The sequence below is a fragment of the Nelumbo lutea genome, chromosome 2, assembly GCF_056320005.1.
Source record: "Nelumbo lutea isolate HS-2025 chromosome 2, American lotus-T2T, whole genome shotgun sequence".
NCBI classification, from domain to species: domain Eukaryota; kingdom Viridiplantae; phylum Streptophyta; class Magnoliopsida; order Proteales; family Nelumbonaceae; genus Nelumbo; species Nelumbo lutea.
In genome coordinates this window covers 62493968-62510777 of record NC_142685.1, presented here as the reverse complement: position 1 = coordinate 62510777, position 16810 = coordinate 62493968, and the positions used below count along the sequence as shown (strand labels likewise).

Sequence of the window (16810 nt, the reverse complement as noted above, 5' to 3'; positions counted from 1 at the left end):
TCCATCATGTCTGGAGATGGCAGATATATTGATACCAAGGGTTTCCAGCAATTTTAGAGTTCCAAGTGAGTGCAAGTGTTCAGGCATATTAGTAGCAGAGGTAACCAGGAGTATATCACCAGAAAATTTGAGGAACCCAGCGGGACGACCTCACATACAAGAAGTATGCCTCTGAAACTGTAATTATGATATCTTGGCTTCTTTACTCAATACTCCCAAACATAAGCAGAGGTTTTTTGTTCCTCGAAATTGCAAAAGAGATGAAACGCAATAATAAAGTCACTCTCAGTCAGCAGAACATTACCTGTATCTACCCATTGTGCTAGGAGATAGCCCATCTTCATTAGATTAATAATCATCTCTTAGAGCGATGTGGGAAGATATGGATCACTATCAGATTTTTAAGCCAGAGTGTTCGACTGATGAGAAAATATGGATCCTACTCAAGTATCTTGTCCTTAGGCATGATTTTTTTATAAGTATGTCCTTATGCATGATTCATCAATATCCTATCATATTAAGTGGATAAGTTGACTGTACTGATACCTTCATCCATGTTAAAATGTTAAAAAACATTAAAGAAATAGTATAATAAAAAATGTAAATTTAAAAGTAAATAGCAATTATCAAATAAGAAAAGAAGGCATTACAAGTTTTAAAAGTATAACATTATCATCATCATCATCATCTAAGCCTTGCCCCAACTATATGGAGTACATGAATCCTGTTTCGCCATTATGTTCTGTTCAGTGCCATATCTATTGTTAGATTATGAGTGCCTAAATATTTCGTACTACTTTTTTGGATAAATAATTCTCTCTTACTTCTTCAAAGCATGCCCATTTTGGTCTACCCCTAATTCTTCTAGCCCCTTCCACTTGCAACAGATCATTTCTTATGGGCATTTTGGATGATCTTCTCTCACAAGACCAAACTATCTTAGTCAGTCTTCTCTCATTTTATCACTTATTGGAGCTACTCCTAGGTTCCTTCAAATGGCTTCACTTCCGACCATGTCCTTTCTACTTTTAGAAAAAAGGAAAGTATAACAAAAAGTTCAAAATGTATAAGTGTGTGACAATCATCAAACAAATAAGACAAACAATATAGACCAAATTGAAAAGAAAGGGAAGGGAAAAAAAACCAACTGTGCCAACCATAATGTTGGGAAATCAGGAAATAAAAGCTCAATGTGAAGTTATGCACAGCTTTTGAGCCAAAGCAAGTAACTTATAATGCATAGTAAACAGTGTCATTAAAAGGAAGGATATGATCTAGTAAACAAGAAAATTTTCTTGCCTAGACAACCCAGATCTGGTCATACTTTAAACATATTGTCACTTGATTTGACCTAGATAATGAATGGGCAGTAATGAACATCACACACAAGAGAATTAGAACCACCACAGATTCCATGCAGCCAACTAATGCTTGATTCATCACCACCCATAAGAAGCATAACAATCAAAGTGGCAGTAATATGGAAATGAGAGCCTTTAGCCCTTTATTGATGTTAACCAGCTTCTGCAGTAGGAGTGCGGAAACATCTGACATAATAGGTATCTTTTTTTTTTTTATGAATGCTAACGTAATAGGTATCTTCAGTGACTGGTACTGAGCAAATAAAATGACGAGAGACTGATGATAATGAAGGAACATACATTACTCATTATGATTCCATGATGAACTGCTCTACTTTCCAAGAATGGCCAATCAAAAAAATCACCATTGTAGGTCACATAAATACCAGGCTTCACTTCTTGCATATGGGCAAACCATTGTCTAAGGAGTTCTTCCTACAAGGAAGAATGGAAAAGTGAAAAACAGACATAGAGTTTCAGAGATGGACAACCCGGATATATCTCAAAATTGAAAGAGAAAACTAATAGTTACAAATAATTACCTCATTCTTAACATTTTTCACCTTGAAACATCCTTCAAATTCTGGTTTTGGGGTATACTCCAAATCTTCTATATCCTCCCCCACACACTGAAAGAAAAATGACACACTTGAATAAATAATGCCACAAAAAGAACTCAGCTTCTTATGAGAATTTAGATATTCCAAAAAGAAATGCATGAGTGGTGCCTAACTATTTTCTTAACAGCTAACAGTAAGGTTTTTATGCATCTTCTTTCCTTTCCACTAGCAACTCAGTGATCCCAAAATCTACTACTGCCCTGTCAGAGACATGATCAGTAAGTGTTTTAGGCATGGATGTCGGAAAATAGAAAACCGAAGTAGGGCAATATTCAAATAAAGAGCGAAAGATCTGTAAATTATATTCAAATAGTAGAATATGAGAGGAAGGCATTCTCAATATACAATACCAGCCTCTCCCAAATTAGGAAGCCAATACTTTATACCTCTTGTTTGATATCTGTAAGAATCATTAAATCATTTCATCGAACAAAAGAACAGAGCCAACTTTCGTCAAAGATTACCCCGAGTCTCTACTTCTAAATTCCCCAATATAATGCAATTCGAAAGCTCAAATTGAATCAAGGTCACGACAATACCTCACAGGGTTCTTTCAGTTAATTGAATCAAGGTCATGACAATACCTCAAGGGGTTGGAAGAAATCACTTATTTTGGGCTTGTTTGTAATCTATATATCTTCAGGAGAGATAAGAGAGTTTATCTCTCCTTTTCCTACTATGTACCATTCTATATTGTTCAATGATTGAATATATTTCTGTTATCAATCAAAAAAATGGACAAATAACCATGCACAAGGCACAACCCATTCAGTGCCCATCTTAAGCTCCACAAACTTACCAAGTGGCTAGCAGCAGCATGCCACCAACTAAATGAAGGCCCCCACCCTAGGATCCTCAAAATCTATTACCCATCCAACTGCAAAAGAACTAGCCAAGTCCCAGATCAAAGAATTGTACAAGGATCTAATAGAGAGTAACAAGGAGTGATCATGGGCTGAGCTTAGCACCTATGATAAGGGTTATAGCCCGGGCCCAGGACACCAGATCTATACAGACATGGTCCCCCTATGTCATTAATACATTATATATTTAATATTTAATACTTTATATTACGTTACATATAATATATGTATAAATATATGTTATAATTTATATAACATATAAAATGTTATATATAATTTATTGTGTCATTATATAATATATATATATATGTATAATATATCATAATCATATAATATAAAAGAAAACATGTGTGTATGAAGTATATGTATATAATATACTAATATATAAATAAATTGCAGGCCAGGCCTTAACACAAACCCAGGCCCAAACAGGCTAGAAATGATCACCCTAGAGAACATACACTTAACATCCTCCTTCCAAGTATAAGTATGCCCTTCAACATCTTTAGGAGAGACTACAAGATTTCCGAGAAAAAAATGCATCCAATATCCATCAAACAGAGGCCATCTAAAATTTTGGCACCAAATAATCACCTCATTATAAACTTTAAATTCATAATTTATTGTAGCATTGCCAAGCGATCAGAATTGATACATTTTTGGGCATTTGTCACCAAATATATATTTATAGATTCAATATATATAACCAAGTAAAGCAAATCAGGCCCATGACCTAGCATGCAGTTCCCATTGGCTACTAAAGCCTAATCAAATAGCCTATTCCAGTTGCCCTACTTGTAAATTTCTAAGAGATAACATTATACAAGTTAAGGTTATACCCAAAAGGAACTCAGGCAGAACCATATATAAACCATTTTATTCTCCTGCCATGTTCATGAAAGAATATTATTAACTACACAACTTTTCATGTGTCTTGAGAGTTAACATGTTTATCTACAGTTGGGCATATGTAACTTCTGTAGTTGGTTTGACACCAATCCCAGGGTTCAAAAGGATAACGTAACTAATCTCTCCTCTTTCTTCTTACTACTTTGTCTTTTCAATTTTCTGCAATCACCATTAAAGCTTTCAAGTTTCAACGAGCTTGTAAAAGTGACCATATCTTTGTCCTCAAGAATTGTAAAGCATCAAAAACTCAACCAGCCCCCATTTTCAAAAACCTAATGCTTTCTCCATTCCGAAAAAACAAAAAAGAGTTAACCACAAAGAGTCTTCATCTGACTCCACGCATTAATATCCATAAAACAAGGAAACCATTGAAGAATCTCTGTGATATTTCCGGTGTTCATCAGTAGTGGGGACGACCATTTATAGCCCAGCACCAGCCGCATCAAGCCCAGAGATTTGCAGGCTGGGCCTGGGCCCAATGTGTGTTTGCATGTGTGTTAGTTTATATTGTATTATATATTATATATAAAATATTATAATATGACACATATAATACATACTATATAAATATTTGATATCATATATGGTATGCCATCCCCCCCAAAACCCTGGTGGCAGTGGGATTTGATATCAGGTCTCTACTCCAAAGAGTCAGAGATCCTACCAACTGAGCCACCATCAGTTGGTATACATATATTTTGTCTTAAAATATAAAATATTGTGCACATTTAATATATTGTATGTAAAGTTATAGAGCCACAATTCATCAAAAAGTTATAGAGCCAGGGCCCCAGGCCCAAGCACTTATCATGGGTGCTAAGCCCAGCTTGGTCTGGCCCATGCTCACCCCTAATAAATAGGGTGCTCAAAAGGCATTCTTCATGAAAGGAGTGAAAATAAACTTCCTCTTGTAAATTGCTCTTCAATTTACTTATCAAAAAAAAAAACTCTCTTCAATTTCTTCTTTTGATTCTTTGTCATCACCTTCTTAAATCCATTTGCATACTAGACCTAGAAAAAACTGAAATTACAAAATTACCACTATCACAATAAAACAAAACAACTTAACAAATTAGTGTGAAATTTTAAACACAAACTATGACTAGAAAAATCAAGCTACTAGACCTGAAGACCCCCCCACACATTATGGTTGACGAAGGCCAGAACTTATCAATTTATGCTAATGGCATGAATCATGTTAATCGTCTTGAGATCACATCTATATTCAAACTTCTGTATTTTATCAACTGGTACTATCTTGTATTCATTTCTATAAATTATAAAGCACTATGATGCAATAAGCATCAAAACTTTGTGGTAATGTTCAAGTAGTATCTGTACATCTCTAGACAAATTGAAAATCTTACAAACCTGTTTCACTTGACTTGAAAGTGAAACTTGTTGAGAATTTCTGTGAGGGAAAAACAGCATAGGATATTCCAAAAAGAAACATCAAAACCATTGGATCATATCAATTGTAGGAGGTTGGGCAGCTAGGTTACCACTTCAAGCTTTCAGGATGCGATTTTCTTGCTTTTTTTGTGTAATACCACAGCTATGAGTTTTTTTTTATGAATGATAATAAATTTATCAATTCAGAAGCAGATTTAGAGTGAATTCATACAACATCCCAAGGAGAGGCGCGAGCTGCAGCCCCTCCTTGAATCTTACAAGTAAACTAGGAAAGAAATGCAAGAACCACAACTGAGCCCAAAACAATTCTTCCCTATTTACACCTTGCTTAGCTAACACATCTGACAAAGTATTTGCTGATCTCCCCACCCACTGTACAGTGACCAACATATTCCTTGTCAACCAACTAAATTTCTTCATTTCATTCTTGTAACGCCGCATAGCCTCTTCAGGATTTTTCAACCAACCCACCACCACTTTGGAATCCCCCTCCATTGTTAGGTGTTATACCCCCGGCTGGTTTGCAAATTGCACCCCTTGTACAACAGCTAAAAGTTTTGCCCTGATGGAGTCCCCAATTCCCAAGAGACCTGAGTAGAGCAACAAAATCTCTCCCTTCTCATTTCCCAAAGCACCTCCCATTCCGGATAATCCTGAATTAACCATGCTACTTCCATCAAAATTCAACTTCAGAGAGCCTTTGGATGGAGGAGACCAGCTTGTAATTGATTTGTCCTATAGGGATGAACACCTCGCTATTGCTAACCAATTTCTCCAAAGGTCATTAAAGGAGAATTGATGAAACATTTCCAAGGACTTCAGCCAAGGTATTGCCCTATTTAACACACAGTCTTTCAATTCCTGACTGCTCCTTTCCTTTTCTTGAAAAATTCTAGCATTCCTTTCTTCCCAAAGAGTCCAAATCAAGGCAGCCAAGGTATTCTCCCTATTTTTGTAGGCCAATAAAAGGTAGAATGGTTGAAGAGCATGTGAACTTCTGCTGGTAGACTCCAACTACTCCCAAACAACGAAAGTAGCCAAGCCCAAAGGTCCGTAGAAAAGGGACAAGATATTAATAGGTGGTAACAATCCTCACCGTGAGCTCTACGGAGGAAACACCAATTAGGAGAAATACAAAGGAAAGGTCTTCGCTTTTGTAGGTTATCTAGAGTGTTTACTTTCCCATGGAATACTTCCCAACAAAACGCCATAATTTTTTTGGGAACTGGCCTGGACCAAATTTCTTTTGACGGAAAGGGTTGGTGAGTAGAAAGTTGAGAGATGGACTTGAAGAAAGAAGCACAAGTAAAGGTTCCATTGGGTCTAGGAGTCCATACCCTCTTATCTGGCTTGGAGGGATCCAAACAAACCTGATTCAGACAACCAAGCAAGACAGAAAGAGATTCAATTTCATCATCCCTAAGTCCCCTACGAAACCCAAAATCCCAAGTAGCATCTAAGGGTGTTCCCAAAGGTAAGACAAATTTTGAGACCACCTCTTTTTTGTACAAAGAAACAGAAAATAGCGAAGGGAACAGATCCTTTAAAGGTGTGTCTCCCACCCAAATATCTTCCCAAAAATGAATAGTGTTGCCAGAACAAACTTCATACCTGATAAAATTGAGGAATTGAGGAAGTGTGTTGTGAATAGCCTTCCAAGGTGCTGCTAGGTTAGCTTGCCTTGATACACCAGCACCCCATCCATTCTCTGACCTCCCATGAATGCTTCCCACCACCTCATGCCACAATCTCTCTCTTTCCAATGGCCATCGCCACATCCATTTCCCTAACAGAGCTTGATTTTTTCTAGTTACCCTCCCAAGTCCCAAACCCCCCTCTTCTTTACTTCTGCACACAATTTTTTTTTTTGATAAATAAAAGACCAAGATGGGAAAACATTACTTCTGCACACAATTTCCCAATTAACCAAGTGATCCTTTTCTTCTTGTTCCGGCTCCCATAAGAAATCTCTCATCAACTTCTCTAGTTTCCTAGCTTCCCTAACTGGTATCCTAAAAACAGACAAAAAATAGGTAGGTAAGTTAGCCAAGGTAGCTCTTATTAGGGTAATTCTCCCTCCTAAAGAGACATAATTCCTCTCCCATGAGGCTAATCTCTTCTCAAACTTTTCTATCACTAGAGTCCAAAATCTACTCTCCCTAGGATTTGCCCCTAAAGGAAGCCCTAAGTATGACATAGGCCAAGCAAAGGTGGAACACTCAACACACTCCGTAATAGCCTCAACCTCCCCTACCTCCAAATTTATACCCGCTATGCAGCTCTTTTCCAAATTTATTCTCAAATTAGAAATGCTTTCAAATCCTTTGATTAGCTCCTTTAGGTTTGCTACCTTTTTGCTAAAACCTCCCCACAAAAGATCATTAGGTCATTTGCAAACTGAAGGTGGGTGACGGGGACTTGGTGTTTCCCTATTCTCCAACCCCTAATGGCATCTTCACTGTCAACCTTAGTAATGATCCTACTAATCACATCAGCTACTAAAGTAAAAAGGAAGGGTGAGAGTGGACCCCCTTGCCTAACACCCCTGCAAGCTGGAAAAAAATCCCTCACCATACCATTTACCAAAATAGAGTAGTGACAAGTACTAATACACCCAAAAATCCAGCTACACCACTTGCCCTCAAATCCACAGTTTCGCATAACCTCTAATAGAAACTCCCAATCCACCAAATCATAGGCCTTTTCAAGATCCAATTTACAAATGAAACCTCTCTTCCTAGACCTTTTCATAGAAACTCCCAATTTCGCATAACCTCTAATTTTGATGTAAGGACATTGAATGTAGGCATTTCTTGTTAAATATATGGCTTATTTATCATAGATATCTATTTTTTATCAATTTTAACCTCTAATAGAAATTCCCAATCCACCAAATCATAGGCCTTTTCAAGATCCAATTTACAAATGAAACCTCTCTTCCTAGACCTTTTCATAGAAACTCCCAATTTCGCATAACCTCTAATTTTGATGTAAGGACATTGAATGTAGGCATTTCTTGTTAAATATATGGCTTATTTATCATAGATATCTATTTTTTATCAATTTTATCATAGATATCTATTGAAAGATGAGTTTATTTCTTTCCAGTGGGCTTAGTGGGCCTTTATTACTGGAGTTGTTTAATTATTTTTCATCATTTACGGTTGTTTATAGTTGCTTTACAAGTAGTGCCATTCTAGTCATTTTAACTGCCTTGACATTTCATATATAAGTAATATAGAGGCTCATACATTTTGATTGTATAGTATAAAGTATTCTTCTCTTTTTGTTTCCCCTCTTCTATATCCTATACTGCTGTAATTTCAAATTAAACATACTAGAAGATCAATTTCTTAAATAATCAAATACTAGAAGATCAATCAACTTGCTTAAAATTTAGAAGAGATACAAGACTTGGTTTACTCAACCTTCTCCTAGGTGACCATGCAGTCTAAGACTCTAAGGACCATCAAGCTATATGGTGTATTTACGAAGTTGAACATACTGCTGTAGTTTCAAATTAAGCATACTAGAAGATCAATCAACCCAGTAGAAATCTAGAAGAGCTAGAAACTTGGTTCACTCAACCTTTACATGGGTGACCATGCAGTCTTAGGATCAGCAAGCTGCATGGAGTATTTAGGAAGTTGAACATGGACTGCCCATCACCTGGTTTTAGGAAACGTTTTTGGAGAGCAACTGAAGGTTAGTTGATGATCAAGAAGAGTTCTGAAGTTTTTAGTTTTTTCACCCAAAAAAAGAGAACTCAAGAAAACCAGAGATTATTTTCCGCATGAATCTAGAGGATCTGCATTGGAACCCAAGGTTTTCAGGAAAGGAACAAAAACAGAAAGCAATATGTCAACAGCAACATATCAAAATTTATGCATAAGCTGAGGGTGATCAAAGGGGAAAAAGTAATCAGAAAAGGTTCATTGAAAATGTAGAGAAAATAGAGCAAAAGCATCATGAGTGATGAAATATACCTCTCTGTTAATTATGAGATAGCCTTGTCCATCAACCATGTACGAAATCATCATTATCAGATCATATTCCGCATCAGGAAATTTCAGTGGAAGTTTTGTTGTCTCAATATCAAATGCACATACATGAACTTCAGCACGTTGTAGAAGATCAGCCCTCTTCTCTAGGGTAACTCCAGTACTTGATATGCTAACATCATACCACTGCCCACATCTTACATCTGAAAAGAACCTCCCAACAAACAAGAACTCATAAAGAGGGGAAATAAGCATATTGGATATAAATCTAAAAACTGTAAAATGAAATCTAAGCTCCAAAAAGGCAAAATCAACAGCATGGAATAAGAAATCACCATTGTCAATGGCAAAACGAACATGATATGGAACGTCATACTCGCGAAGATCAATAATACAATCAATAAAATCTTGAGGTCTTTGCTTGCTGCAAGTCATGATAAAAGCAAGAAATCATTTTAGAACAAAGGAAAGAGATGCAAACACCTTCCAGGAAAAAACAATATCATGAACAAGCCAGTCTAAACAGAAAAACAAGGTAAATATAGAAACCTCCTCCAGGAAAGATAACAATAGACAAATTATTCTCTACGCAATAAAATGACTCTAGATGGCTGATCTTACCCCTTCCCGCTTAATATAGATTCATATGCTTCTGCAGCTTCAAGCTTTGCCTGGTTTCTTTCGACAACATGCAGTAGATCGTTTTTCACACGCATCAATTGTTGAACTGTATCAAAGGATATCTTCAAATAAGACTTTCTTAAGCCTGACAAATGATTTTTCTGCAAAAGCAAAAAATTACATCATGCATTATGAAGAAACATGCCAAAGCCTCTTGGTCTTAGAACAATAAAGTAAAAGGTGTAACGGGAGATCCCCTAATAAGAAATGTAAACATAAGAAAGAGAGAAATCGCCACTGTACAATGTCACCAGGTTATTGGATCAAATACTAGGAAACACTATACACCAACATGCACTAATTAATTCATCACCACAACCACCATATTCTTCACCTAAATCTTGTCTTGACGGTTTGGGCTCCATTAACAAGATCATGTTGTTTTATTTCATTCAATAAAGCATCTATCCTCAAGCACATACTAAAAATACTTCTTACTGTACAACAATGGATGTATAACTCCATACTATACTAAAACTGATATTCTAATTTGTTTTTTCCGTTTTTTACTGATCTTCTAATTTGGTTTTTTTTTTTACTAATCTTCTAAATTGTTCAATTGAAGGTAAGTTTGCATAACCCAGAAAGCTCGTATTTGTATGGCTAAGGACAGAATGATATTTTTCATTAATTTAAGACTTGCAAATTGGTCTTCTGATCAATACATACAAAACCACATCTTTTTTAGGAGTGTGAGTGTAGGGGTATTTCTGTCTTTAAACTTATGTTGAGGTTGCTGATCTGTAATATTATATTAGAACTAGTGTCCCTCACTTAAGTAAGGGTACATGTGTCTTTTCCATTATGTTAATAATATAAAACATGTCTGGCCGAATGGGAGAGGTAATTGTTCTCTCATTCGAACAAGACTTTTCTTCTCTCCTTTTCTCCTCTTTTCTCTCTCTCTTTCTTTCTTCTTTCTTCTTCTCTCTTCTTGGTTGTTATCAGACTAACAGAACTCAAGGGCAGGCCGAATCATAATATGGTATCAGAGCTCAACTAAACAACTCGGATCTGCCCAGATTTCGGTTTTTTGCGCACTCAATCTAGGGTTTTCTTTTGATTTCTCTGCCATCGATTGGAGATAAGGGAAATGGCTGAAAAGGAGTGGTCATCCTCTTCCCTTGGAAATCTCTATGCCTCCAATTGTGCTGTTCATGGTCGGTTGCTGTGGTTTCTAAGAAGCCCTCCCCTAATTGATGAAAAGAAGAGGGCTGATTCGTGTGGTGCAGTGGGCGTCTTGTGTGGTCTGATTTTCTTTTTCTGTGGTTTGTTTTTCGGGTGATGAGGTAAGAGAATTCTATGCATATTTTTGCTATGAATCAAAAAGGAAGTATGTTTCAAATCGTATGGTAGGATTTCAGACTGTAGTATGCTAGGGTTTATGTTGTTTTTTTGGTGTGATTCAAAGGGGGACTGGTACTCATATAGTGTGGTGAGATTTCAGGTAGTTGTGGGGTAGGGTTTGTTGTGTAAAGAGTGCAATCTTCAGCAATAACAAGAGCTGAAACCAGTGTGATCGGTGTGATCAAGTAGTGTGCAGTGTGCCGAATTCAGTAATAACAGAATTCAGCAATGGGAGATAGCAGTGATAGCAAATCTAATGTGATGATACCTACTGACTACCTAAATGTTCAAATGACCTCCATTAAACTGAATGGAGAGAATTATGTGTTAGAATGTTAGAGTGATGTTCGGCTGATAAGAGTTCTTATTAGCCCATTCTTATGTTTAACTTATCTTGTAATCGGGCCTGTGTTAATGGGCCTAATCCTGTTTAATGATTTAAGTCATCTGGGTGTCCCATCACTAATCAGGGGAATAATTTCTTGTACCTTGTACTATATTCATATATAAATAATAGCATGGTCGACTGGCAAGTACAGTTCGACATTCACTGCATTTCAGAGGTTCTCTTCTCTTCTTTGCTACTTCGAGTACAGCTCCTAAGATTACATGGTATCAAAGCATTAGCTTCTTCCTGGTTTCAGCCGGCGCACTCTCTTCTCTTGCTGTCTTTTCATCTTCTCTCTTCCTTTTCTGGGTTGCTGCAGTAAAGACCTAGGGCTGTAAGAGAGTAAAGCAAGTTCAAACGTAGGGTTTCTCTTGGTTGTAGGACTCAGGGGAAGTAAGACCCAGAAGTAGATGTCCTACTAGGTTATTTCCAGCAAATAGTAGCTATCTGGCTACTAAGAGAGGTCTGTATAGGACAGACCTAGTTGAGGACTGATTTCAACAGTCCTAGCACTAGCCGAAAGGGGGAGAGCCTCTTCTACAGTTGCAGTTTCGGTGCACCAGGAAGACTCTTACAGAACAGTGGTAAAGAGCCCTATTTTCAGGTCGGTTACCAGCCCTACTCCAGCCCTGCACAACATAGTGGTAAAAACTTACACTGCACAGTTGCAGCCTCGAACTTTTACTTGCTACTGTACCCGAACTGGTTCAGTCCAAGTGAAGTCTATCTAGTGTGCTACCAGCACTGTGAACATTTCTATCAGCACTGTGAACATTGTGACCACTTCGGCCAGCCCTAAACAGAACCACCTACAGCACTGTGAACAACTCTAGGACTGAAGTCAGGATGTCCTCACTATCCAGTGAAGTTTCCTCTAGAGATAACAGACTTGTCGCAAGGTCCTCAAACCTAGAAAACCCTAATCTGCACAGCTTGCAGATTACAAGTGTGCTGCTGGATGAGTATAACTTCAGATAGTGGTCCGTCTCGACAAGGCTGTTCATTACCTCTCGTGATCTCACAAGCTATTTGGATGGAGACAAGAAAGAACCAGAAATTGGCAGTCCTGAATACACCGTGTGGCACAAGGAAAATGCCACAGTCATGTCTTGGTTGCTGGCCTCCATGACTCCTCGGGTGGCCAGAACTGTTCATCATTTCCCTACAGCCGCTAAAATTTGGGAGAAAGTATCCAAGACATACGGCCAGAAAAAGAACGATGCTAGAATCTACAGTCTGAACCAAGACATTGCAGCCCTAAGGCAAGGAGACATGTCCGTGGCAACATACTTTTCAACACTGGAAGGCCTCTGGGAAGAGCTTGACCATCACTTGATTTTGGATTGGAAAAATGCCAAGGATAAGGAGAGGCATGACAAGGTGATTGAGGAGGGCAAAGCCTTCAAGTTTCTGGCAGGCCTAGACCCTGTATATGAAGGCATAAGGTCACAGATTCTAGGGAGAGATGAATTACCTGAGCTTCACCATGTCTACTACCTAGTGAGGAATGAAGAAGTAAGGAGAAAGGAGATGCAAGTTGACTCTCAGACACAGTCAACAAAACTATCTGGAGAACATTCAGCCCTAGTCTCCACTAAGGGAAATAGATTTTCAGACAAGAAGTCCCTCAAGTGTACCCATTGTGGTGGTGAGAAACACACAAAGGAGAAATGTTGGGTCTTGTACCCTCATCTGAAGCTAGCTGCTCTGAGAAAGGACAAAAGGCAACATAAGGGGCACACAGCAAGTGGGAATCTTGCCACCAACAACAGTAGTGACAACTCACAGAGTACTCAGACAATGTCCTCTTCCACCACAAGGCAGGCTGCCGACTCCTCTGGACCAAGTACTTTAGGCTTCACAGCTAGTGAGGTAGAGGTTCTCAACCGGGCATTGGCCCGTCCGAAGAACAATTCTTTAGCTTCCACCTCTCTTGCCAAATCAGATACAGCCTCTGCATTTAGTGCAACTAGTTCCATTATTTCTACCTCTTGGGTGATTGATTCCAGAGCCACTGACCATATGACACATATGTCCTCCTTATTCTCTTCATATCATTTGTTGTCTGGCCAGGATAAGATGAGAGTAGCTTATGGGTCTCTCTCCACCATCTCTGGAAATGGGGTGGTTGACCTAAGCAAGGATCTCTCTCTTAAATCAGTCTTACATGTTCCTAGTCTTACCTCAAATTTGTTGTATGTTTCAAAACTTACAAAAAATTTGAACTGCAATATAACTTTTTTTCCTTCTCATTGTGTTTTCTAGGACAGATTGACGAGGAGAACGATTGGGAGTGGTCATGAATATGGGGGCCTCTACTATTTTGATGCAAATATCAGCTCAGCCCTACAAGCTTCTGCTACTACTAGTCCGAAAAGTGTGGAGTCAATAGCTAGGTTGCACTTGTGACATGCTAGCCTAGGTCATTTGTCTTTTTCTTCTTTAACAATGTTGTTTCCCGAATTATGTAAGGGAATTCCAAGTCAAAGTTTAATTTGTGATGTGTGTCAAATGTCAAAACAATGTAGATCAATGTATCCAATTTCTAGTAATGAAATTCAAGCCCATTTTGATTTGGTTCATTCTGATGTTTGGGGTCCTTCACCCATTGTTTCCATTGATGGCTTCCGTTACTTTATCAGTTTTATTGACCATTATTCTCGATGCACTTGGATTTATCTGTTAAAAAGGGCGTGATGAAGTTCCTCGGATAACTATGATGCTTTGCAAGATGGTTGAAACACAATTTGATAAGAAGATTAAGCAATTCCGTTCAGACAATGCACCTGAATACTTTGAAAGATCCCTGAACTCTTTCATGGAAGATGCAGGCATGTTACACCAATCATCATGCGCTTACACCCCTCAACAAAATGGGGTTGCTAAGCGCAAGAACAGGCACCTATTAGAGACAGCTCGAGCCCTACTTTTCCAGCACAATGTGCCCAAGCAATATTGATCTCAAGTTGTACTCACTGCATCATACCTGATAAATCGGATGCCATCTAAAGTATTGGGTATGAAGACTCCTTTCTCTGTTTTGTGTCCCACTCTTCCAGAATTTCCTCTCTTCCCCATAGGTTTTTGGTTGTACATGCTTCATACATGTGAAGGATCCAAAGAAAACCAAGCTGGATCCCAAGGCTACAAAGGGAATTTTTTTGGGGTACTCTCCTACGCAAAAGGGGTATAAGTGTTATGATCCTGTCTCCAAGAAAAAATATGTCACCAGAGATGTAGTTTTTTTTTAGTCTCAATCCTATTTCCAGTCTTCTCAAAATCCTCTTCAAGGGGAGACTAGTGGGTTGGAAGAGGATTCTCATTCTCCTTTCTTATTTGTTCCCCTTTCATCACCTTCCACTACTCCTAGCTGTAACATTTCGGGTCAATCTAGTGAGACTCCCACTGTGCCAGTTACTTCTCCAGATTCAGCTGATGCTTCTGAAGGTTTAAGTAGGCAAGAGAAAGAGATACTTACATACAGTAGAAGAAGGGCCCTCAACCTCATGATTGCAACCAGTTGAACTCAGATCAATCTGTCTCTGCAATCCAAGGTAATTTTGACTCACTCAATTCAGATTTGGATCTTCCTATTGCTCTCCATAAGCCTGTTCGTTCTTGTACCACTCGGCATCCCATAGCTGATTATGTTGCTTACTCACACTTAACCCCAGTGTATCATTCCTTTGTGTCTGCTCTTTCCTCTGTATGTGTCCCTTCCAGGTACTCAGAGGCGGCATCTGATCCAAGGTGGAAAGAAGTCATCAATGAAGAGATGAAAGCCCTAATGAAAGCAAGAGCCTAGGAATTGGTGGACCTGCTAGAGGGGAAAGGCATTGTTGGGTGCAAGTGGGTATTCACAATAAAGCACAGGGAAGATGGGTCAATTGAGAGGTACAAGGCCAGACTTGTGGCAAAGGGATTTACACAAAAGGAAGGAATTGACTACAAGGAAACCTTTGCCCTAGTAGCAAAGCTCAACACAATCAGGGTTCTATTGTCACTAGCAGCAAAATTCTCTTGGGAACTTCATCAACTGGATGTGAAGAATGCCTTCCTAAATGGTGATCTTCATGAAGAGGTATTCATGGAACCCCCACCTGGATATGATGTTCGAAAGAAGGTGTATAAACTAAGGAAAGCATTATATGGTTTGAAACAGTCTCCCAGGCATGGTTTGAGAGACTTTGTATGGCCATGAAGAAAGTGGGGTGCACTCAAAGCAGTGCAGATCATACATTGTTTACAAGGAGACAAGATGACAAACTTACAGCACTCACTGTTTATATGGATGATATGGTGATTACTGGAAATGATGTGAAAGAGATGAAGAGACTGAAGGAGTTCTTAGCTTCAGAATTTGAGATAAAAGACCTGGGAAATCTGAGATTTTCTTGGGATTGAAGTTGCTAGATCAAGAGAAGGAATCTACATATGTCAACGAAAATATGTGCTAGATCTCCTAGAGAAAACAGGCATGATGGGGTGCAGGCCAGTAGACACTCCAATAGAACCGAACCATGGATTACAAGAATCAATGGGTGAGGAATACTGTGATAAAGAAAAGTACCAAAAATTGGTAGGAAAACTGATATACTTATCCCTTACTCGGCCAGACATTGCCTATCCAGTGCATGTTGCCAGTCAATTCATGCACTCACCAAAGACCCCTCATATGAGAGCAGTGGAAAGAATTCTCAGATACTTGAAGACTTGCCCAGGGAAAGGAATTCTATTCAAGAAAAACAACAGACTTGAAATTGAAGCCTACACTGATGCTGATTGGGCTGGGTCTGCTGGAGACAGAAATCAACCTCAGGTTACTGTACATTCTTGGGAGGAAACCTAGTCACATGGCGCAGTAAGAAGCAGAATGTTGTGGCTAGATCAAGTGCAGAATAGAATACCAAGCTATGGCACACAGGGTTGTTGAACTCTTATGGCTCAGAACTCTTCTTAATGAGCTTGGTATTAAGAATGAGGGTCCTCTCAGGCTGTATTGTGATAATAAAGCTGCTATCAACATTGCCAACAACCCCGTGCAGCATGATAGGACAAAACGTATTGAAATTGATCGACACTTTGTCAGAGAGATAATTATTTCAGGAGAACTCAGTGTGCCTTATACTCCATCAGAGATGCAGATTGCAGATGTATTAACTAAAGGGTTGGCAACAACAAAGTTCAGGGACATACTTGGCAAGCTAAGCATGATTGATATCCATGC

The 16810-nt window shown here is 38.6% G+C and overlaps 1 protein-coding gene across 1 annotated transcript in view; it reads right to left on the bottom strand.

The window, feature by feature from the left end:
* Positions 1-16810, bottom strand: part of LOC148871126 (DNA polymerase epsilon catalytic subunit A-like) — an 89967-nt gene that overhangs the window by 64074 nt on the left and 9083 nt on the right. The window contains exons 5-9 of the mRNA XM_088967631.1: positions 9789-9949; positions 9503-9591; positions 9153-9370; positions 1904-1990; positions 1662-1796 (exon numbers count right to left, since the gene is read on the bottom strand). Of these exons, the coding sequence (XP_088823757.1) occupies positions 1662-1796; positions 1904-1990; positions 9153-9370; positions 9503-9591; positions 9789-9949 (690 nt within the window). The remainder of the gene's footprint in view (positions 1-1661; positions 1797-1903; positions 1991-9152; positions 9371-9502; positions 9592-9788; positions 9950-16810) is intronic.